Source organism: Cottoperca gobio, chromosome 20 (assembly GCF_900634415.1).
Source record: "Cottoperca gobio chromosome 20, fCotGob3.1, whole genome shotgun sequence".
Taxonomy (NCBI): domain Eukaryota; kingdom Metazoa; phylum Chordata; class Actinopteri; order Perciformes; family Bovichtidae; genus Cottoperca; species Cottoperca gobio.
This window is the reverse complement of record NC_041374.1, coordinates 6446580-6469088: the sequence shown is the minus strand read 5'-3', so window position 1 is coordinate 6469088 and position 22509 is coordinate 6446580. Positions and strand designations below refer to the sequence as shown.

General features: G+C 39.6%; 2 protein-coding genes across 2 annotated transcripts in view; both read left to right on the top strand.

Moving 5' to 3' along the window:
- Positions 1-3878, top strand: part of myo3a (myosin IIIA) — a 53047-nt gene extending 49169 nt beyond the window's left edge. Inside the window, 2 exon segments of the mRNA XM_029458141.1 lie at positions 1148-1372; positions 2333-3878. Of these exon segments, the coding sequence (XP_029314001.1) occupies positions 1148-1372; positions 2333-2447 (340 nt within the window). The 3' untranslated portion in view covers positions 2448-3878.
- A 200-nt stretch (positions 3879-4078) lies between these two features.
- On the top strand, positions 4079-20654 carry gad2 (glutamate decarboxylase 2). The gene is made up of 16 exons (XM_029457718.1): positions 4079-4949; positions 5213-5275; positions 5402-5548; positions 6310-6543; positions 7890-7980; positions 8761-8873; positions 9268-9383; positions 9813-9892; positions 10332-10386; positions 10554-10670; positions 11845-11909; positions 11999-12077; positions 12157-12306; positions 12722-12829; positions 14111-14200; positions 16877-20654. The coding sequence occupies exons 1-16, from the start codon at positions 4874-4876 to the stop codon at positions 17048-17050; spliced, it is 1758 nt and encodes a 585-aa protein (XP_029313578.1). The 5' UTR covers positions 4079-4873; the 3' UTR covers positions 17051-20654.
- The last annotated feature ends 1855 nt before the right edge of the window (positions 20655-22509 follow it).

The window sequence follows — 22509 nt, the reverse complement described above, 5'->3', positions numbered from 1 at the left end:
GTGGGAGGAAACACAGAAATTAGTAAAAAGAAAAAAGGCTAAACATCAGGTTCCTGCGAATATAGACCCAATTTAAACATAGCTGTATTGTTTCTGATGTTTAAGAAAAAGATGGTTGGGTGTTCAGATGGAAAAAGAGAACTAAAAACCATCAAGTCATTTGCCAGTGTTTAGCAGATGAGTGCACTAACAGGCTTTATATAGACCACACACCTACTGAGGCTAACTACTGCAATCAAGGCAAGTAGATCACAGGTGTGTCCTCTCTGAAAAGGAGTATTTTGATAACTTCTAAATATACAGAATCAGAAGAGACGACTAAGTCAAACAAAGTAAAACAAATGAAATAAAAACATTTTCCTCTTTTATAACAGGAAATCTAGAAGTCATAAAATAAAACTTTACGTTTATAAGTTCAGGGCATAGAGGTTGAGGGTATAGAGGTTTCCGGCATGCATCTGTGTGTTGTTTATGTAACAATGCCTTTATCTGATAATGTATCCAATCAAATGTTTTAGAGATTGTTATCTCTGATACCCACTGTCATGTGTATTAAAAATGTTTGGTAAATTGGAATATTGTATGTCCATTCTTAGTCTCTTTGAGAGAGGACACATTTGGGATCTCTTGATCTCATGTGGAAGTCTTGATTGCAGGACATATTGTCTATCTGTGTTTCTTCCTCTGTAAGAAGTTTTCAAAGGCTGAAATGCATCAGTTTTTTTTTTTTTGTAGGTTCTTTACCTTCAAAACTGTAATTGTAATCTTTTTTTAAGTTTGCCAATCCTCAAATCTTTTAGGGGTGTGGTTCTGAACCACATAGGGGTGTGGTGTTTACAAAACCACTTCTTATGTTATGCAACCAACATGCTTAATCTCTTAGTATTGACAAAGTGTAACTCAGGACAACGCCATTAACAAAGGGGAGAAAATCAAGCAAAGCTACATATTTCAGAAGAGATACCTTATTTGTTCAAAAGCTCCAAGAGACATGGCACCAGCTGTCTTTTGTTATGACCACTATCACTTCAGATTAGTATTTAGTATGGTACTATATACAGTATATAATCACCAAAGATAATGAGGCCTGAATGTTTGATTGACACCAAGGTCCGTCCTCCCTCACATCCTTCTGTTTGTGCTCCAGTCCAGGGAAGCTGCTGGATGTAGATGACCACTACTACCGGCAACTGTCCAGCAGCAGCTCTGAACCCTGCATCTCCACAGAGGACACGCCCCCCTGCAGCATGCCTGAGAGGAGGCGGTCTACGGAGAGGAGAGGGTCCATGAAGACACCAGCTGCGGCCAGTAGACAGAACAGAGAGAGGGCCGTCACTGATCCGCAGCCTGCCAAACCTGTCGGTGACAACAGGTACGTCCTTGTCCTCTACACGCTCGATTTGAGAAAAAAAACATGGGTTCAGTAAAGAGAAATGGCTTCATAACTGACAGGTCATATATTTGACCTCTCTGAGCAACAACTATAAATCCTGTCAAAATGTCCAGCAATGGTCCAGAAAAGAGCAAAACAATTCAGAGCTCTATTTTTGTAAAGCTGAACCAAATAACTGTGCAATTTCTAATTCCTGCCATTTTGGTGATCATAAGGGAAAACCTGGCCTTCAATATCAATTTGGATAATCCTATTAGCTCCTCGCATGTTTTTTTAAAAAGCAGCAGAGAGTTAACTTCCTGTTTTGGAGGCTCAGTGAGTATGCATTTACAAGCAGACACTGACATTCCCATTATCATGGTTTCCTTTTTAAACATCGAATATAAACTATAGATACGGTGTTAAAAGCAAGCATTCAAATGCACATAGATGCTGCGATATCCCCATGATAATCCAGTTAACATCATAGAAAAATAAAAATTGTGTGCAGAGTTTTATTTTGAAAATATTAATTGAAGATGCCTCAAATGAAAGACCACAGATATATTTCACAACTGTGCTGCTACATGGTGGATACATACGAATTTGAGCTTGTTAGCAACCGTGAGGTACTTGCATCTATCAGAATCACTGTTTCTTTCTTTACAGATTAGCCCCCCCGTCCCCCTCCCCCCCCAAAAAAAATAAATGCCACACTTGTATTTCGCATTCCAGTTGGAAAAAGTGACAAATCCATGTAACCAATGTAATCGGTTTTCCAGTCCTGCCCGCCCACTGCCTCAGACAGCCCACGCACATAAATGCTTGCTGAAGATTATAAACAATATGAAACCTTTTGTCCTGATCATGAGATCTTTTCATCTCCTTTTTTCATTCTGTCCTCTTGTTCCATTTTTCCTTTTTATGACCCCCACTCTCTCTCCTGTGTCGTGTTGACAGGCGCTCCGTTTCCAGAATGTCCTCCGCAGAGAGTCGGACTGAGGACAACCCGTATGACTTCAGACATCTACTGAGGAAGACCTCGCAGAGACGAAAGCTCATCAAACATTACTGAACTCAGGGCTGAACTTTGTACGCCATTTGGCACATAATATGTCAAAATCGGAAGCATTAAACTCACAATATGTCAGGATATATGAGTATTTGGTTCGTTATGGAAATGATTATAACTCACCACCAGTCTAAGCAATCAAAATGCAACATAGACTGGATGAAGGTAAATGTAAATAATAATGTGCTAAACACTTAAAACTGTAAATGAAGGTTTTATTTATGTCATTTGTAAACTAGACATTGTTATTTTTCGCTCATTTTAGCTGTGTCACTTTCCTTTCTGGTCGGTCAAATGTTGTGTTTGAGGTTGTCCGTATCCATTTAAACATCAAAAAGAATTGTACGAAATATCCACAGAACATGTAAATACAAAAGCCATGCTCTTACACCTGAATATTTGATATCTCAGTTCATTTTGAAGAGCGTATCTTTGGAAAAAAAGGTGCTTCAATGTTGTCACGTTGTAAGAAATGTATATTCTTTCCTCTGCTATAATCTCAGTTTTGTTCATTTAAATGTGAAATATATCTAATTTCTTGTGATGTTTACTTTATCACATCTATAACACACTTGCCTTCATGTAAAACGAGGTAATTTAGGGGTGATAGTAAGCTGTACATGCTCGTTAACTCCACACTTATACACATTATCCCTCACATTATCGCCACCATGCACACTTACACTCCATTTCAACTGGAAACACTTAATTCTTGCAGATCTTTGGTGATAACACATATCTTCATGTAGTCTATTCCATATTGGCTCGAGCATTTCTTTGAGATTCAACATCTGACCTTTTATGTGACATTTTAAAGGAGAAAAACCCCAGAGGGAGTGTTAGTGAATCCCCATCTGCATGCTGACTGAATGCACTGGCACAAAAATAATCACATGCAGCCACACGTTTAAAAAATCCAGACAAAAAGCAAAGAAGGAAGAACAGAGATATACTCCAGCTCTACGGGTAAAGACAACATAAAGGTGGATGGATAGATCATGTAGAAATGTAGATATTAAAGTCGTACAGTTATCAGAAGGAAATAGCTATGGCCTGAATGGAAATCCACAGACTTACTGTGATTCCATACACAAATATTACAGTTTGATCATGGCTTTGCCAAAGGGTTCGGTTTATTTTAATGGGTCCTTTGTGGCATTAAAGGATTGTTGGCTATTGCATTCATAATCATAACAGATGTGGCTCAGGCTAGCTTTGATGCCCCGAGGGTCCGTTTGCCCCCATCGTGTTTAAATGATAATAAAACAGCACATGAGTGTTGGATTGTAAATGATAACGGATAATGTGTGGAATTAGGCTCTGATGCATTTTCATTGTTATTATTATTTATTATTATTTATTTATTTATTTACCCCCAACCTATCCCAAATCTTCAAATCAGTGCCCATTCATTTTTTTTAATAAAAAAAAAATTCACAAAAGAATTGATACCAGTCATGCTTTCCCTATACTATATGTGAAGAAGCATACTGATAATCATATGTGCATTAACAATAAAGCTATGGGAATTATTCTTAACTGCAGTAAGTAACGAGTAATACATACTTTTGGGGTAACGAGCCCCACACTGAGAGGAGAGAAGAGGGACCCATGCGCACTTTTATGTATTGAACCAAATCTCCTCTCCGCGCTGCTGCTTCCTCCACCGGAGGCGCAGAATTAGAGCAGACCTCCAAGAAATAGGTCCGCAATTGCCTGACAGATGAAATAGTTAGCACTCACTGTCTGTATGGAGGGTAAGTTCAGCGCGCAGGGGACAGAATGTTTGGGATGTATGGAGTCACGACGCACGACGCAACGCAGTTCGTCATGACTTGAAGTGAATCACGATGGGATTTCTTCAGTGACGTTAAATTTAGGTTAGATGCAATTAGGCATGGCTTGTGTGTGCAGCATATTTACCAGCAGCTGTAGCACATAGCTGCGCATTGACACCACGTTTCATCACCTTTTGGCTGCAGCTCATTTTGCTTTTATTTTTTTATTGTACATTTTCATCCAAAGCTGACATTTCACGGCAGATGTTTGCACCTGAACTCTTGCACTATATTTTCTACGAAGTGAGGAGAGCGTGGTGCGCTGACTGAGTGCGCCGGTGAAGTCAAGTGTTTGCAGATTTCTCTGTGAGGACGCTGCTTTCGTGCACCTGTGGACGTCTGCAAAAAAAGAGCACATTGGACACCTTTTTTTATTTTTCCTTCTTTCTTGTATTTGTTTTTGTTTTTACCATACGCGTTTTATTTTTAGAGGCTTCCCTGCAGCATAACGCGTCTGGCTGATGCACGGCTGGATTTCAGCAGTCGGAGTGGTCTGGTCAGATTCAGCACCACATCAGCTTTGAACAGCTCCGCGTGTGAATGGGCTCTGTCGGTGTCCGTGTCTCCAGCAGCTCCTAACTACCGGCAACAATGGCATCACAGGGCTTCTGGTCTCTTGGCGGAGATAATGCGGGGGCCAATGCCGGGAGTCAGAGCCCCAGCACGAGTGAGTGGCTTCTTTTTTTTAATCTCCAAATCACCTCTGATGGACCAGGCGCAGCTCTAATTCCAGTGTATTGTCTCAAACCAGTGCGCAGGCCTGCTGTATCTATAGTCGACACAGCTGCTTTCACACCTTTTCTTTCTCGTGTTTTACCCTTCAGGATGCAATAATTTAGTCTGTACTGTAACTTGCATGGCATCTTAAAGTTGGACTCTGAACCTGAAGCCTCTTCAATCCTTATTTGATTTATCCATTCTCTCTTCCAGCCAGGGCTTGGTGCCAAGCGGCGGCCCAGAAATTATCCGGAGGAATTGGATCGAAATTATGTGGTATGTTGGCTCACAGTGGGGTGGGTAGGGGACACTATTTGGGCGACTTATTTCTAGAATTATATTTACGAGCCGGCCTTGTCGACAGGGTAATAACAATATCTCAATGCTCTTTTGTGTCCAAAGCATTGCTCAATGTCGGGGAATTGGAGAAACCTGCCGAGCCGGCCGCCAAGCAGCCGCCGGAGACAGAAGCTGCTGGCACCTGCGGCTGCAACAAATCCTGCAACTGCACCAAACCTCCTGTGGTCTTCTCCGACCTCTATTCAACAGGTACAAAAAGCATGCTGTAAACTGGATCAACACTGTTGGACTCCTGATCTGTCTCATTGAGTCACAGTTGGCCTTGCCTTGGATTATCGCGTTTTATTCAGCGTGAAAAAGCCACAAACAAGACATGTTTATAGGCTAGTGTAGTTATTATTTTTTTAAATAAATGAAAAACATCCGGCAATGTATGAACTGACAATTTTGCATGTCGACTTTTTTGTCAATAATTGTCATTGAAATGTCTTTTTTTTATTATATAATCGTCAAAGAGGTGTTTCGCTTTATTCTTTGTTCTGTCAATAAAATACGTGATAGCCTACACGTGAAAAATAAAATGGAAAAAATGACAGAACATATGCCTCAAATATCATTTTCTGTACATAGCCTATATATGTATAGCCTATGTCATATTCACATCTAGGTACAATATTCAGTGAGTTATGGTGATCATTTTTTGCAGGTTTTCGGAGAGGTCACCTTCAGCCCAATCTCTTGTTTTAAGGTGTTGAACGTTAAACTTTAAAAAAAAACGTCCTTACATTTTTACTCCTGTAAAAATGTTACTAAACATGGGCGTTTTTTGTCCCGTTTGTAGGCCTGCAGGATAATTTCACACACTTATGCTCCCATTTCAAAGGTCTACCCTTGTGTATCTTAATGTTGCATGAAAGAAAGAAAAAAACGACGAGGCTACTCGCCACATAAAATACAATGTCTACTTTTTGCTGCTTCTTTTTATTATTGTAATATTTTATTATTTACAGACCTGTTACCTGCCTTGGACAGTGACGCCAAAACAATGACCTTCCTGCAGGAAGTTGTGGATATTTTACTGGCCTACATCGTGGAGTCTTTCGACCGGGAAACGAAAGTTATTGATTTTCAGTATCCAAACGAGCTGCTTCAGTTGAACAACTGGGAGCTGCAGGGCGAGCCGGCCAATCTGGATGATATCTTGATCAGCTGTCGCGCCACTCTCAAATACGCCATCAAAACAGGTCAGGCCTGGAGTCTTGATGTTGGATGCATGCTTGATCAATATGCCTGCTCTATTTTATTTGTCTGGAAATCAGTTTCACTTTGGCATGTTAGGAAATATTTTCCCGCTTTTAAGCTGCATCTTTTTTTTTTTTTTACATTTATGTAGGCCTAAAAGTCCGGCCTGCTGCCTGTCTTTGTGTTAAATATGTTTAAATCACAATAGCTATATGTCAAGAAATATTAGAATACAAATAAAATAGGAAAATGATTATGGGAAAATAACTATAACTGGCACAGTCCTGAATTATAACACAGTAATGTATGTAACATATGATGAAATCTAGCAGAAAATCACTGATTGGCAAAATATTGTATATACTGACTGCTTTATTTATTAAGCAATGACCTCTAAAAAATGTACATAGTGAAGGCAGACTAAAACAAAGAAGGTGACATAAAGCAATCTGTTCCCTAAAATAAATAAATGATGTCTATTTAAAAAGCTGGAAGTTGTCCTCCCTCTCCTCCTCCTGACCACCAGACCGATAAATGCAGTGACGCAGTAAATCTGGTTCACCAAGTAGGAGATAATAGGCTAATAACCTGGCACAGGCCTAGTCCATTATTCTCTCCTCTCTGACACACACAGGAGAACACTTACATGCACAATACATATTTCATCCCTCAAAACATACACTTTAACCCCCGTTAAACAGCTTATAAACATTTAATAAATAGTATATAACACACGGTTGTGTAAGCGGATTTATTAAGGGTTTTTTGTCAACAATTACAACTACTCCTATGAAGACATATTTGTATTTTACTTAATAGTCAATCATTATCTGTATATACAACACCATCCACGCATTAACAAACATATCTACACACCATTTATTACTTTAAATGTTTACATTCTGGTTCCAAAAGTAGGCTTGAGAGGGTTTAAGTAAAGTTTTAAATTGCATGTTTATAATATATAATAAAGGAAAATTCACACGTCGAACTTAAACATCTTTTACACACTCTTTTTTTCTTGTTTTCCGCATTTAATTGACTCATTTTCAAAGCTTCTCTTTATCATGTAGCCAGTATTATAAAACAAGGGTGGGTGTGTTTATACCCCTCCATTAAATCCCTACATCACCCATGCAACACCGAATGCTTTCATTATTTCTCAAGATGATTCAAAACGTCACTGCAGCTGCTTTTCTAACCCAGCAATTAGAGTGTTTAGGAGATGACAGCCTCTGTGCCTTTAGCACAAACTCACCATAAACACACAAAAAGCATATTTCAATGTTCCTGGCACCAGATAAAATGTTCAAATTGCAGCTATCTCACACCTTTCCTCTCTCTCCAGCCCATCCCAGGTACTTCAATCAGCTCTCTACAGGATTAGACATGGTTGGACTGGCAGCCGATTGGCTAACATCCACTGCCAACACCAATATGTAAGTATGTGGCCTACGCTTCATCATGATTTAAAATGGTGATAATGATAATGACAATGAATTCCATTTCCGGCCCCGGCCGTCTGCCGTCTGCACGGGCTGATAGCAGCTTCTTTTTTTTCACTCAATCATGGCAAATGAAAAGGGTAAAATCGTAACCCCCACCCCCCCACCCACCCCTTTTGAACCCTCCCCCATGCACCCCTCCCAACTCTGCCTTTTATCCCTCCCCTCACCCCTGATCTCCATGGGGATTCAAGGGGAGAAAATTAGCCCTGAAATTAAATTCAGACTAATCTGAAGCTAATTTTATTTTATTTTTTTGGCGGGGGGTGTTTTTGGGCTGATAAACTCAGCCTTGGCAACTGTGAGGCACTGCGAAATAAGCCTGCTGTTGACACAGGGTTTTAAAATTGACTGCAGGTAATGCACCATTTATCAGTAGAAGAATATATCAGGAGGAATATATTGCAAATATATTTTTTACTGCAGCATAGATGCTGAAATTGTGAGACTTCTGTACAACAGAGAGCATGCGTGGAAATGCAAAATGTATTCTGGTACATTCTGTTCAAAATCATCAATGTCTTTTTGCCTGGTGAAGCCTGCAAACTCATCATATTTCTACATGTTTAGTGCACAAAATATTGGTTTTTATCCCTCAAGATTTAGAATTATTTAGCGTTTCATCCATCTCTGTCCTGAAAAGAAATTTTCGGGGATGAGTCATGGCACATCTTTGTGCAACCAGCACCATGTGATGTTCCTTGTGTAACGCAGGTTCACCTATGAGGTGGCTCCTGTCTTTGTGCTGCTGGAATACGTCACTCTGAAGAAGATGAGGGAGATCATTGGCTGGCCGGATGGGCAGGGAGATGGCATTTTCTCTCCTGGTATGTAAAGCGACGCCAATCCCACCTCCCCTCTGTTTCACTGAAAATGGAACTGCCTGTGTGTGTGTGTGTGTGTGTGTGCTCTACAATGTGTCAATTTGCATTTTGATGATATAAATGGAAGTCGTTTGAAAGCAAATTAGCATAAAATAATTTTCCCCAACTTCAGCCCCCACCTCGTCACCCTCCGATCTTTAATTGAAGAGCAATCATTGGACAATGTGATGACAAAGACTGTGACATTGCGGACAGTTAAATGCTGTGTCATCGCTCAGCGCGTTCTCGGTGTGCTGTAAACAAAAGATTTGTTTGTCTTATTCTGTAGCCCCTGCCATCTTTACCATGAGTCAGTTAAGGCTGAGATGTTGACTGACACCGACTGTCTGTCCTCTAGGTGGGGCTATTTCTAATATGTATGCCATGCTGCTGGCTCGCTTCAAGATGTTCCCTGAAGTGAAGGAGAAAGGAATGTCATCTGTTCCCAGACTGGCGGCCTTCACATCCGAACATGTAAGCATTTATGTTTCAGTTGAAGAAACATTGTCCACATGTGTCTTATTAGATAACACTATTTTATACACTTTTCTTAAATGAAAAGTCAAAGATCTTCCTCTCCGGTGCAGCAATACCTTTTGGTTTTGCGCACGAGCTGTGGCTGTGCTTGATGTGCGTCTTTAAAAGTGACATTGTGTCACTTTCACACCACCAGCGCTGATATAAAGCCGTGTGTCAGACGCAGGAGGACACAAGGTGGTGTGTCTGTCACATTATATGTCACCTCCTTCATCTTTAAAGGATGCCATTAAATAACACACAAACCTTCCAGCATTGAAGCTCTTTGAACATTTGTATTATATACATATATATATATATATATATATTTCCAGTAAAGATAGTTAAACACAATCTCTCTTTCATGTTTCTTCTCTTATCTTTCAGAGCCATTTTTCAATCAAAAAAGGTGCGGCAGCTCTTGGCATCGGGACAGAGAGTGTGATCTGCGTCAAAGCAGATGAAAGGTGAAGTCAGCCTCTCGTTTCAACAGCACAACTGACAGAAGACATATTAGAAGTCCAATTCCAGGGGTGGAAAGTAACTAAATACATTTACTTTAAGTACTGTTTCATATTCTACGACAATTCAGAGGGAAGTGCTTTTCTTTTTCTTTTTTCCTATCCCATTAATCGTCTCCCTTTAGAGGGGTCGCTTGATTAATCCACCCCCAGTAACTGTATATATAGTAATTAAAACTACCTCCACCTCGACCAGCTACAGCGATAACATGTTGCTTACACGTTGAAGCATCAGTATATAATTCAACATCAAATACAGGAGCCATTCTTCCAACATGTTTGCTGATAATACTTACGTAGGACTTTGAATTTGTACTTGTCATTTAGTACTTTTACATTTTTTCCAAGTCAAGAAATGAACTGAAGCTTTTGTTTCCCTTTGCAGTGGTAAAATGGTCCCCGCTGACCTTGAGAGGAAAATACTGGAGGCGAAACAGAAGGTAACATTAATAACACAGATATACATGCTGCAGATATTCCTTCACACAGCCCTCGTTGTATAGTGTCTAATCGACTGAAACCTCAGGGATGATTAAACATATTGACATTGTTATAACTGCATCAGCTGCTTTTATGTACAATCATGTTGCGCGTGTTCCTCTTGCAGGGTTTTGTTCCTTTCTTTGTGAGTGCGACTGCCGGAACGACAGTGTACGGAGCCTTTGACCCTCTCATCGCAATTTCTGACATCTGCAAAAAGTACAACGTGTGGATGCATGTGGATGTGAGTATAACAAACGGACCTTTTTATAAGGAATCAAAGTTGTTACCTAAAGCGTCCATGATGCACAATATCTCTCCACAGTTAGGGATTTTAGTAAAGGAATACAGAGGAATAGGGAGCTCACCGGTGAGTTTGACAAATCTATTAAGTCTGTCTCGCCTATAACTGCTTGCGGTTGACCCAGATAGAAGCCCGGCCATTTCCTATCTAACACTGGGGATTAGAAAAACTGGAACAGAGGCTGTAAATCATCTCCTCCCCTGACTTTGCCATCATGGGCCCTCTCACTGAAGGAACTCTATCTATTAATGAAGGTGATTTAGTCCTGACAGGGGGACACCTCTATTAAGAGACATAAATGGCCTTATCTATCATTCCTCAACTGGCCGAGATGGGGGGGGTGGGGGTGGGGGGACATCCAGGCTTTGGAGTGTTGTGGCACCTGCTGCTTTTGTTTGTTTGGATATGTGATTTTGTGGATGCAGCTTTGGTGACCTTCTCAGCAGTAAACATTATTATGAAGTCGGAAAATACAGAGACATCCATACAAGCTTCTGACGTTCAAGACCTATATTTAGACCTTTGTGAAGGCCGACAATGGTACCAATGTTTAGCGTGAAGAATTAGGCCATCATGCAAAGCTTACACCTCTCATAGGGCGGCAACTAACAATTATTTTCATTATCGATTCAAGCGTTTGTGATAGAGTGTCAGTAAATAGTGGGAAATGTTCTGACCTTATCATCTGGAGCACCTTCTGCGCATTTACATAAAAAAATTAAATGTGCGCAAGGTGAGAGAAAGTTTCATTGAAGGTCGATGGAAAGAGATTTCACCACATTTGAGGGTTAAATTGGACAGACCAATATATTAGGCACAATTTGGTAATATATCATCATTGTGTTTCCCCACTAAGGTGTAATGTTGGTTTGTTTATTTCGATTTTATATATATATATATATATATATATATATATATATATATTTTAGATAAAAACCCTAAATCCACAATGCAGCTTGATATTAAGTATTGTTAGACCGTCAGCACCTGGTAAATGTTCGCGTCACTTCTCAAACCTTCTACAAGGTGTTTCACAAGCAGAGTAGGAAAATTGAGTTAATTAAGTTATGTTTACGTTGTCACATGTATGGTTATCGTCTGTGTGTCCTGTCAGGGTGCGTGGGGAGGAAGTCTCCTCATGTCCAGGAGACACAGGTGGAAGCTGGATGGAGTTGACAGGCAAGTTACATTTGGCGGCGGGGGCGAACACAAATTAAAAGAAGCTAATGAGCATTTAATGTCACGATGCATGTTTCTGTTAACTGCAGGGCCAACTCAGTAACATGGAACCCACACAAGATGATGTCAGTCCCTCTGCAGTGTTCAGCCCTGCTGGTCCGAGAAGAGGTAGGCCTCATAGTCGCATACGTGTTGATATACGTGTTTGTTTCTTGGAATTATTAACATTCTGGATGTGAATCCACAGGGTCTGATGCAGAACTGCAACCAGATGCACGCCTGCTACCTGTTCCAGCAGGACAAACACTACGACCTTTCCTACGACACCGGAGACAAAGCGCTGCAGTGCGGGCGCCACGTGGACATCTTCAAGCTGTGGCTCATGTGGAGAGCTAAGGTAACAGAGAAATGTATTTATATGTTTGTGCAGCTCTTGGAAATATAGACTGATTTTTGTGTGAGATGTCTGCCTCTACGTTATATATATATTGTTTTAAATACTGCAGATTTTTCTGTTCACAGGAAAGAATATGGAAAACTTAGAGATAGAGTTTTGTAAAGGGTAAAGTTTAATCTCATTGGATGGAAACCCTTGAACCAAATCCTTATTTTGTCTTCTATAAATATATTCCACCATTGTTCCATTTTAATGTTGCTTTTTTTTTCTAACATTATATACTGCATGACAGATGTAAAAGTGTCAAGTCTGGATTAAAAGCACATTTTGGACATTCTTATCCAACTTTCCAGCATGAAATATGTTTTTTATTTCTTTTTTCACAACTAACAGATTGAAATGTTCTCTTTAACAGGGCACCATTGGGTTTGAGGCTCAGATTGACAAGTGTTTGGAGCTGTCAGAGTACCTCTACAACAAGATCAAAGACAGAGAAGGATACGAGATGGTCTTTGATGGAAAAGTACGTCCACATTTAGCTTTCGCTCTCCTCGAGGGTTATTCATCCTCATACTCAGAGAAAAGTAGCCAACATTAGCCCACCTCTGTATTCACCGTCATTTTGGGTGAATTGATTGACGCGCAGCTCTTGCTTTGTGTTGGATGAGTGCCATTTTTACCTCTCGCTGCCAGTATAATGTGCTGCCATTATGTTTAATGAATAGCATAATGGCCTGTAATTGCTCATATACATCTGAATAGCACAGGGTCTGAAATATCCTATACAGGACAAAACTACAACAGGCCAAACATATGCGGGTGTGATGGGGGTGTGATGGGGTTATTAAACTCAACACTCTTTTACAAAAGGAATGCTTGGACACCCAGAGCAGTTTATAGTGAAAGCTCTTTACTGTTGCAAGGCTTATTGTTTTTCTGAGCATCCCGACCCTGAGGGTGGTGGTAAAAAGCCAAGTCCTTTGGGCATCGGTCCAGGTGTTCACTTGTCTGTACCTCCCATTGAGCCAATACGTCAATCTGATGTTAAATGTGTACGGCCGAACCAGCGCGGGTTGTATAAATGAGGCTGGTGTGCATGGCTAGTCAGCTGTTGGTAATGAATGCTTTACCACTCGCCGGCAGACAGGCAGGCTTGGCTTCAGATGCCAAAAAATAGAGCAGTGTTGGGCTTTCAGACATATAGTGAGTATCTGAGGAGGAGGCAGGCTACCTGTCTTATGCTAGTAACACCTAATGGATATTATTTTGAGCTGTGGAAAGCCATTTTCAAACAGACTCTGCTCTGGCCTGGAGAGTTGGACGGGCTACGGTTACTTTCAGCACTTCTTATTGTGTGGTATCTGTAGGATTAAAGGCAAGGAGTATTGGTAAATATGTGTACTGCATATATAATTAAATATATATACATATAATTAAAGGTGGATGTGATTATAGGATCTCCTAATGATTAGAGCAACTTTAAACGTACTAACACACTAATATTGTTAGTTTTGAATTACAATGGGCTTGGAATTATTTGTGATTATAGAATATCTAAAATTATATCCAATATCCAATATTAGACAATCCCGGTGATCACAATACTACCACATGGAGGCGCCAGAAACGAGAAATCTTCAAATTCTACACACAGCGGCTTTAATTCTAACAGATTAATTTTTTTAGCACAATCATATCATCATGATACAATTAAAATCTGTAATATTGAATCATTCCCTCGTGTTAAATGTGCATGCTTTTATTCCTCTCATCTCTTATCGACTGTGTGTGTGTGTTCCCACAGCCTCAGCACACCAACGTCTGCTTCTGGTACCTCCCTCCTGGGATCCGCTACATGGAGGACAAAGAAGAGAGAAAGAAACACTTGCACAAGGTGGGTGAGCCGAGATAAGAAGTCCGACTATAATATCTACCAAAAACACCTTTCACTGCACCTTTCTCTGTGCCCTGCAAGCCATCACATGTCTGCCTCATTAGGAGCAACATGGACGTCCACTAATGCTCGGGATTTAAAAAAAAACTTTGCCACGCACATGAGCTACACTGAGTAAATAGTGGGAGTCTTAAAATAGGATACGCTGTCTCGGAGGAAGAGTATCACAGGCCTTACCTAGAGGGAGTGAGGCTATCCAGTTAGCTAAAGTCACGGCCATTCAGAGGCTCCCGCAGCAGCAGGGGCCTAATAATTGTCAATTAGTACAAACAGATGGTGTACGTGTCAGCCATACAAAGAGCTCTCTCTCTCTCTCTCTCTCTCTCTCTCTCTCTCTCTCTCTCTCTCTCTCTCTCTCTCTCTCTCTCGCTGTAAAAAACATCCTCCGTACATTGTTTGTCAAGGCACATAAAGTAGAGAGATTTTCTTTTGTTTTCCAAAGTTAGATTGAAACAACGGTGTGATTATGCCTCAGTGAAACTGTGGTTTGTTTGTACAGCTCACTTTTTTTCCACAGACTCTGAAACTAAAGATGGAGGGATGATGTAATGTTGCCCGATTAGCTCATTGAGGAAAATGTACGAATTGAAAGAGATTTCCACTTGCCTTAATGACTACTTCTAAAAAGATTAGGGGAAAATTGTCCAAAGACTGATTTGAAGTAAATCTGCAGCTGGTGATTGATTATTTTACAGAGAACGGCAACAGGACACCTGCAAGAGATTTAGGAGGAATGACTGCTTATGTGATGAGAGCCACAGTTCTGGCCACAGCACTGCAGCCTTTATATCCTGTAAGCCCAGTGGAGGAAGAAGTCCTCAGGTCCTCTACTTAAGTAAAAGTAACAATATCACAATTTAAAAATACTCTGTTAAAAGTAAAAGTCCTGCATTCGATGTAAAAGTATTACCAAGTATCAAAAGTAAAAGTACTCACTATGCAAAATAGATTTCAGAGGGGTTATGAATTATGGACCCTTAAAGGTCCCGAATTATCATTATCATAATATTTAGTGACCTAAATATGACATAAATCGCAGCATAGATTAGTTGCAAACACCTCCAGTGTATGTGGGATCTGTAATATGATATAATAATCTATAACAATGCATCATATTTAATTAATTGATCTTTGTACGTAAATCAAAGTAACTAGTAACATAAATAAATATTAAATACAATATAGTGAAATACAATATATCCCTCTGAAATGTAGTGGAGTGGAAGTATAAAGTAGCATAAATTGGATATATTTAAGTAAAGTACCTCAAAATTGTACTTAAATAATGTTCTTAGTTACTTTCCACCACTGTGCAAGCCTCTTTAAAGAGTTAACTAACCCAGCGGACTAAAATCAGTCTGATTATGAGCCACAATTATTATAGTCATTTCTCATTTCTTTTACTGATCTTATAATATTCACAAAATATAAGTAGGCGTCTGTCGAAACAAGTAGTTTTCTAAATGTGTTAGTTGAAATCTGCCACGGCTCATCACAACACAAAATCCACACAGCCATCAAGACTGCGCTGAGCACAAGATAAATGACTTCCACTGGTTCCCTCTCAGAGATGACCTCTGAGCTCGGCAGCAGCGGGCACAGAGTGCTGTGGTGGAGCCGGCTGGTGTCACATTTATCTGTCAGACTCTGCGGGACATAATGCACTACATGGACCAGGATCAGAGTCGTCTGAGCAGAAAATGTGACGTGTTTAGTTGTTGAAATAGAAAACGAAAAGAAGGAAAAACAAAGATCTGAGAACAGACATTTTTTCCCAAATTATGATTGCAAGATGATTAGAAGGAAATCCTTAGTGCCAACAATGTACAAACTCGATTTTTAGGATTCAAGAGCGAACTAGTGACAGATTTAAAGGAACAATCTGACATTTTAAGAAATATGTGCAATTGCCTTCTTTACCACTCTCATGTTTGTCTGTTAAATATCAAGCCGGAGTCAGCGGCTGGTTAGCTTAGCTTAGCATAACGAATGGAAACAGGAGGAAACAACTAGCCTGGCTCTGTCTAAAGGGAACGCATTTCATTTATTAGTAGCCTACCTCTAAAGCTTGAATAAGCATAGTTTATAGAGGCACACAGTCTCCCTTTCACAATAAAAGACCTAGACATACGCTGCCTACCAGAGAGCATTTTGCTCAACAAAATAGCTTACATTAGCTATACCCAGGTAGCAGGAGAACCAGGGTAACGTTAACTGGAAAAAGAGCTCCGTTTGACGAAGGAGCCAAAGAAAGTGATAAAAAACATTCTTTCTACGAAGCTAGATAAGTAAGTAACAAAACCTGCCTCACATTACTTATTAATCCGACCAGGTGTTTTACTCTTATCATAGCACTGAGATCAGGGTTTCTAGTTCTTTGGGATTCTTATGTTTGTTTTTTTTTAGGCACCAACGAACATGTAGGTCGATTTGCTTGTTCATGTGAAAATCAACGGACAGAAAACATGTTATCAATGTCTCCGTTTGTTCGAAAACAAAGGCAGTGTGACCTGTGTGACATGTTGGTAGCTTTGAGGAAAACAGAAATAGGATGTTTTAATGGCTTCCTCCTCTGTACTCGATATTAATTCATGCTGTATTTACTGGATCTTTCAGGTGGCTCCAGTGATAAAGGCCAGGATGATGGAGTACGGGACAACCATGGTCAGCTACCAACCACAAGGAGACAAGGTCAACTTTTTCCGCATGGTGATCTCAAATCCCGCCGCTACCTTCGAGGACATCGACTTTCTTATTGAGGAGATTGAACGACTCGGCCAGGATCTATAAGACACATCTCACCAAATCCTCCCGTACTTTTCCCCTTTGACGGATGAATTGTTTGTCGTGAATGTACTGGTAAACTTTTAATCTTCTTTCTCTTTCCTCCAAAGTCACATATTTAAGAGTATATTTGAGAAAAAAGATCTACAGATATATCCATATATTATGTATTGTAGCTTTGCCGTGGACTGACTTGGTCCAAAGCTATGTAAAAGTGCTTCTGTCTGCCTTTCCTATAGTGTAATAGATCCAAGAGTAGTGTAAGTAATGTAACTTTATATGTACTTTTTGTGATATGAAATGCTTGTGCAATAGGTCGATGAGGATGAGTTTTATTTTCAAATCATTTCTCATTTGCCAAGTATGTTGTTAAGTGCCAAACGTGGTTGTGTTCTATTGTAACTTTACATTTTAAACTTCTGGTTTAAAACAAAAAAAGCACTTCACCTTACCTCAGCTTAATCAACTGCCTTGACATCTGCTCATAGAACTCCAAAGCAGTAATTTTGGACAAATATACTCGTGACTGGGGATGTAAAAAAGCACCAGCACGTGTCAAATACAGTAAATATCGCAGCCAGAACAAGCTACCATAGGGATCTTGAAGTATGCACAAAAGAAGGCATTTCCATCCAAATTACACAACAGCAAAGTCAATTCAAAGCATTTATGAAGGCGTGTCCATCGTGCATCACATCGGCCTCTGTCTCTTTGGTCCGCAGTTTATGGTGCAAATTTAATATCGCTGCTTATTACTTCTAACACTTTGTACTCTTTTTACATGCACTTCTTTCTAGTGTATTTAAGGTGGTAATGGCTTCTTAAACCCATTTTGTTTGATGTCACCAGCTACATGCACATATCAAAATGGGCACCATTTCCCACCAGGCTGTATATTTAGTGTGCTTTACATGTTGTAATGATGATCTAAAATGAGAATAATTTAAGAGGTTAACGTAAAGTTATAATCCTTGTCCTTTATTCAAACTGGTTTTGGTCATTTGACAAATCAAAAAAATGTACCACACTTTAAGATCAATATCAGTGGGCCGTGACACAAACTAAAACATGAGGTATATTCCATCATAGTACTGGTTGCACTGGACTTTATGGGAACTTGAAGGCGACAGGGTACATAAATTAATCTAATCCAGCTATGATGTGAAGCTTTATGGGCCGGTGGGTTATCACATGACCTGCAGTACCGAGCGTGGCTACTATCTCCTTGCAGCCCAACATCGCTCCTGGAGGCTTTGTCTCGCAATTGCTATCACAATGACATTTTAAGGATTATAACTTTAAAGATGTAAAACCTCTCATCTACAGAACCATAACGATAGAAGCTATCAGTGGAGTTTATTGGATGAGCAGATCGAGGATCTTGAAAGAACTGTAAACGGGGCAATGATGTTATTTTGTCTGGATATAGGAACTTCACCAGATTTGCAGCTACTGCAAACCTGACGTCACTTGCACTAAATCATCGGGGGGGTGGGGGGGAGGAGGAGCATCCCTTAGCATTGCAACTGAGATTTCTTCTTTATTCATTCACAAGCAATATTCGAGTATGGGTCCAATCTATCCACCCTGCAAAATATCAAAAGAAACAGTGAATTCAACTACAATAGTTAACGATAATCAAGTTTGCTACTGTTAAGCAAAAACATGATTGAAAAACATGTTTACTACTGTAGGCAGGTTAGTTAATGGAATGTGAACCCTGATAACAAGCACGGTTCTGTAGCATTTTCATTAGAACAAGTTAGAAAAGCACAATTTGCTCAACACGGTCGCTCAGTGTACAATCATTTTTTTGATCATAGATTGTAAATAGTATTTCAAGATGTCCTAAGTACATATCTTTGTGTATACATAAGTGTATATAAGACATATAACCAGAGACTATTTGTGAGGTAAAGTTATTCATATTTTCTCTATCTCCAATATAGATGACCTGTATTTTCATCCTGTTTGTCCAAAAGGCTTTTTTCCTGTGTGTATGTATGTATGTCAGATACTTGACTTGGTTTGTGACTCTTCTAGCTATTTCAAAGAAAATGTGTGTGTTTTCAGGGACTGGCTTTAAAGAAATTGACAGAATTCACCTCGAAATACTTCCAAGTCTTGCTCGGAGACTCTGGTGTTTGGATTTTAAATGAATATGCAAAGCCATTTTGACTCTGAAGCTCTGTGTTTTTTGTGCACAAGTGAATACTTGACGGTATGTTCCAATGTGTACCTTAGTGTGTTTGTAACTGTGTTGCCTTAGTATAAATTTGCCAGTATTGTCTAGTTTTCCTCCAAAGGGGAGGTTGTGCACTTTAGAGTATACACAAGACCTAATAACGTGCAATGTCCAATGGTTGTTCATAAATTGATGTTTAAAAAAAAGAAGTACTCAAAAATGTAACTGAAGCTCTTTGGTCTGAATGTGACATGAATCAAGGGTCTGTTAAGAAAGCAGTTTATTTTTGCAGTTTATAGCTTCATGTTTTACTGCCTTAAATCCTGGCGGAGATTAGCCTAGAGTTTAATATACTTTTTTAGATTTAATAATCCTAATTCTGTTCCCAGATCAAATCGGCGTACACACTGTGACACGGACAACCTCAGATTTATTACAGCGACGTCTTGAAAAGCCGAACATTTTCTTCTCTTGCTCCTTCAAGACTTGCTTCCTTTGCACGTGCATGCGATGCCTTGCCTATCCAGCTTGTTTGATATCTCCTATACAGTATATCTATTTCTCTCTCTCTCTCTCTCTCTATATATATACATATATATACATATATACAGTATGTGTAGCTCCTGTAATTAGCTTTAGTGTCCAATGTATAGCTTTAGCTTGTAGAATAGTGCACTGTCGCTCTAGCCTTTACATGTGATCTGTGTCTTGAGCTTCCTGTAAAGTTTCTATGTGCCGCAAGCATGCTAACCACGCCTAGCATTGTACTCCTCTTTGCGCTTGATCTTACTATCTCTATCCTCTGTCTTTCTTCTTCTGCTTGAAGACTGTCGCAGCTCAGAACGTAGAGTATTATATATCTATATGTGTAGTCCCTCAGCATGTCTCTGAAAGCTCTTCTCTGCTCTGCACCCGTACTGTACGTACTTTTCTCTCTTTCTCTTCCGCTTTGCCCTCTGGTAGCAGCAACAATGTATCCTCGCGCTTTCCTCTAACCTTTCTCGGCTGCCCGCTGTCGTTCTGTTTTTCGTGTCTGAGAGGTTGTTGTCTCGTGTCATGGTGCCAAAACGTCTCTGTTTCTGATTTAGTTTTACCAAGGCCCTTGACTATGAGATGTATGAGAAACAGAATCAATAGGATTTAGACTTGATTGTCCAAAAACTTGTCCAATGCAAGTATTGTTAGCCTTTAACACAGAAGTATAGAAAAAAGAATACCCTGGTTTCTTGTTTATAGGAAACATTGTATGTTTTTTGAGAACAATTAAAATCCCTAGTACTCAGAGTGCAGTTCACTTTCACTGAATATGGTACGATTTTGAATCATATATTGTGCAAACTGCTGTGCTAGCTTCTCTCAAACATTCATTTGTCCTGAACTATATGTTACTGTTGGGAAAATAGAAATAAATATTGTCAAAACAAAGATTATTGGAATCTTCTTTCTTCTTAGATACTTTCTTTTCTTGTTTTTCTCAGGCACATTTTCAAAGTGCTTCATACCGTGAGCCAAATAAAATAGTGTTACCTGAATAGAAGAGCTTAAATTGTTACATAAACTGCTTAGTTGGACATGAAAAGTGTCACTTCTTTAGCACTACAAGGTAAGAATGTCCCAGCGGTGCTAGTACAGCATTGGTCATGTTTATGCCGTCTTTTTCTGCACGTCAGCATAGAGAGAGGGTTTGGAATCATGGCCGATATCAAGATTGTTGTGCCAAAACTGGACTTATTTTATAATTACATACAATCAAATACAATAACTTTTAAAACCTAGTATGTTTATGGTATCTTTATGAAGATTATAATGTTTACCTTTGTTGTTCTTGTTGAAAATATGACCTTAAACAAAATAATTGATTATTTACAATGTGAAACATAGGAAGCGAGCAACAATTTATTTATATTGCACATTTAATTTGAAGGGAATGTAAAGAGTAAAGAGCATTAAATACACATTAAGTATACATGCATAGAGATAATGACAAGATTAAAACAATACTAATCAAACATGCATGAGAAAACACCATAAATGAAGTACACATTTGAACACTTTTCTAACAGAGTATATCAAAATAGTAATGGTTATAATAATAAAAGCATCACAGTTGTATGATTCTTGTATCTATTTTTGTAAGCAGCATCTCTGCTAGGTTACTTGTGTCTCTCTAGATGGCACTGCTGCCCCACTATTGAGACATGGGTACGCAACAGAGTGTATTTTTACCTCTCCTCCTGGAACTTTTGGCAAATATTTATTTTTTCCATTATTGTCTCAATGAGCTGTTATTTTTACATGGTTCTCTCCATGATTTATGATTACAACATCCTTTTATGTCCAAATAAAAAGACGAAAAGGCATCCCAAAAAGTTCCCAGATGGTTTACCTCATCTTTCCCTCTCATACACAGACACACATACAGCAGAAAAAGAGGAAAGGACCACACGGGAATAATTGCTTTCCCTGTGACTCACAACCACACAGGGAATTACCCTATTTGTTTAGTTAGGTGACATAAAGGCCCAGATAAAAAGGTGAGATATACAATATGTTTTAAACAAACCATCTGGGCTGCACATTATCAGCTGGCTCTGAATGAATTGAATGTTTTTCAAATATCACATGTTTACAACTTCTGTAAATTGTTAACTGTTTCCAAAGTTTCCGGGTTTTGCATGATGAGGTGCCAAGATAGTTCTATGCAGATGTTGATCAATCCCCAACAACTTGGAGCTGTAGACATTATTCAAGCATATAATCTGGTTGACAACTGTACCTAGTGTTGATAGAATGTGGATGCCATGTTACAATGTGTCACTACCACACCACAGCTAACTAAAGGTTTTTGAATGGACTGACTGAATATCAAGCCCCGCTGCTAGCAAGGCAAAAATCATAGGTAAACTAGCGCAGAGCTAGCTCGGATGACCCCCGAGTTGGAAAGTCGTTCTTCCGACGTTGGTGTCTTTAAATTGTAATCTGTGAACAACATAGTGTCATGATCATGATTTTCTGTTTTATTTTGAAATGTTCACTTCCCCTTGTGTCATGTGTTGTCTTACTTCCTGTCCTTGTGTTTTTCCCTCCTTCTGTGATTGTTGATTTGATCATCCTGTGTCCATTCACCCTGCCCTTGTGTCTTTGCCTCTCTCCCCCAGCTGTGTCTCGTTCCCTCATTTAGTATCTGTGTGTATATATCCCTGTCTGTCGCATTGTTCCTGGTCTGTTCGTCACCCTTGATACTGGATGTGTCCCCGTGTCTCCCCATGCTTCCCCGTGC

Coding starts and splice junctions, on each gene's coding strand:
- gad2 (XM_029457718.1), top strand. CDS start 4,874: ATGGCATCACAGGGCTTCTGGTCTCTTGGCGGAGATAATGCGGGGGCC. Junction 4,950..5,212: donor GAGTCAGAGCCCCAGCACGA/GTGAGTGGCTTC, acceptor TCTCTCTTCCAG/CCAGGGCTTGGTGCCAAGCG. Junction 5,549..6,309: donor CTCCGACCTCTATTCAACAG/GTACAAAAAGCA, acceptor TATTATTTACAG/ACCTGTTACCTGCCTTGGAC.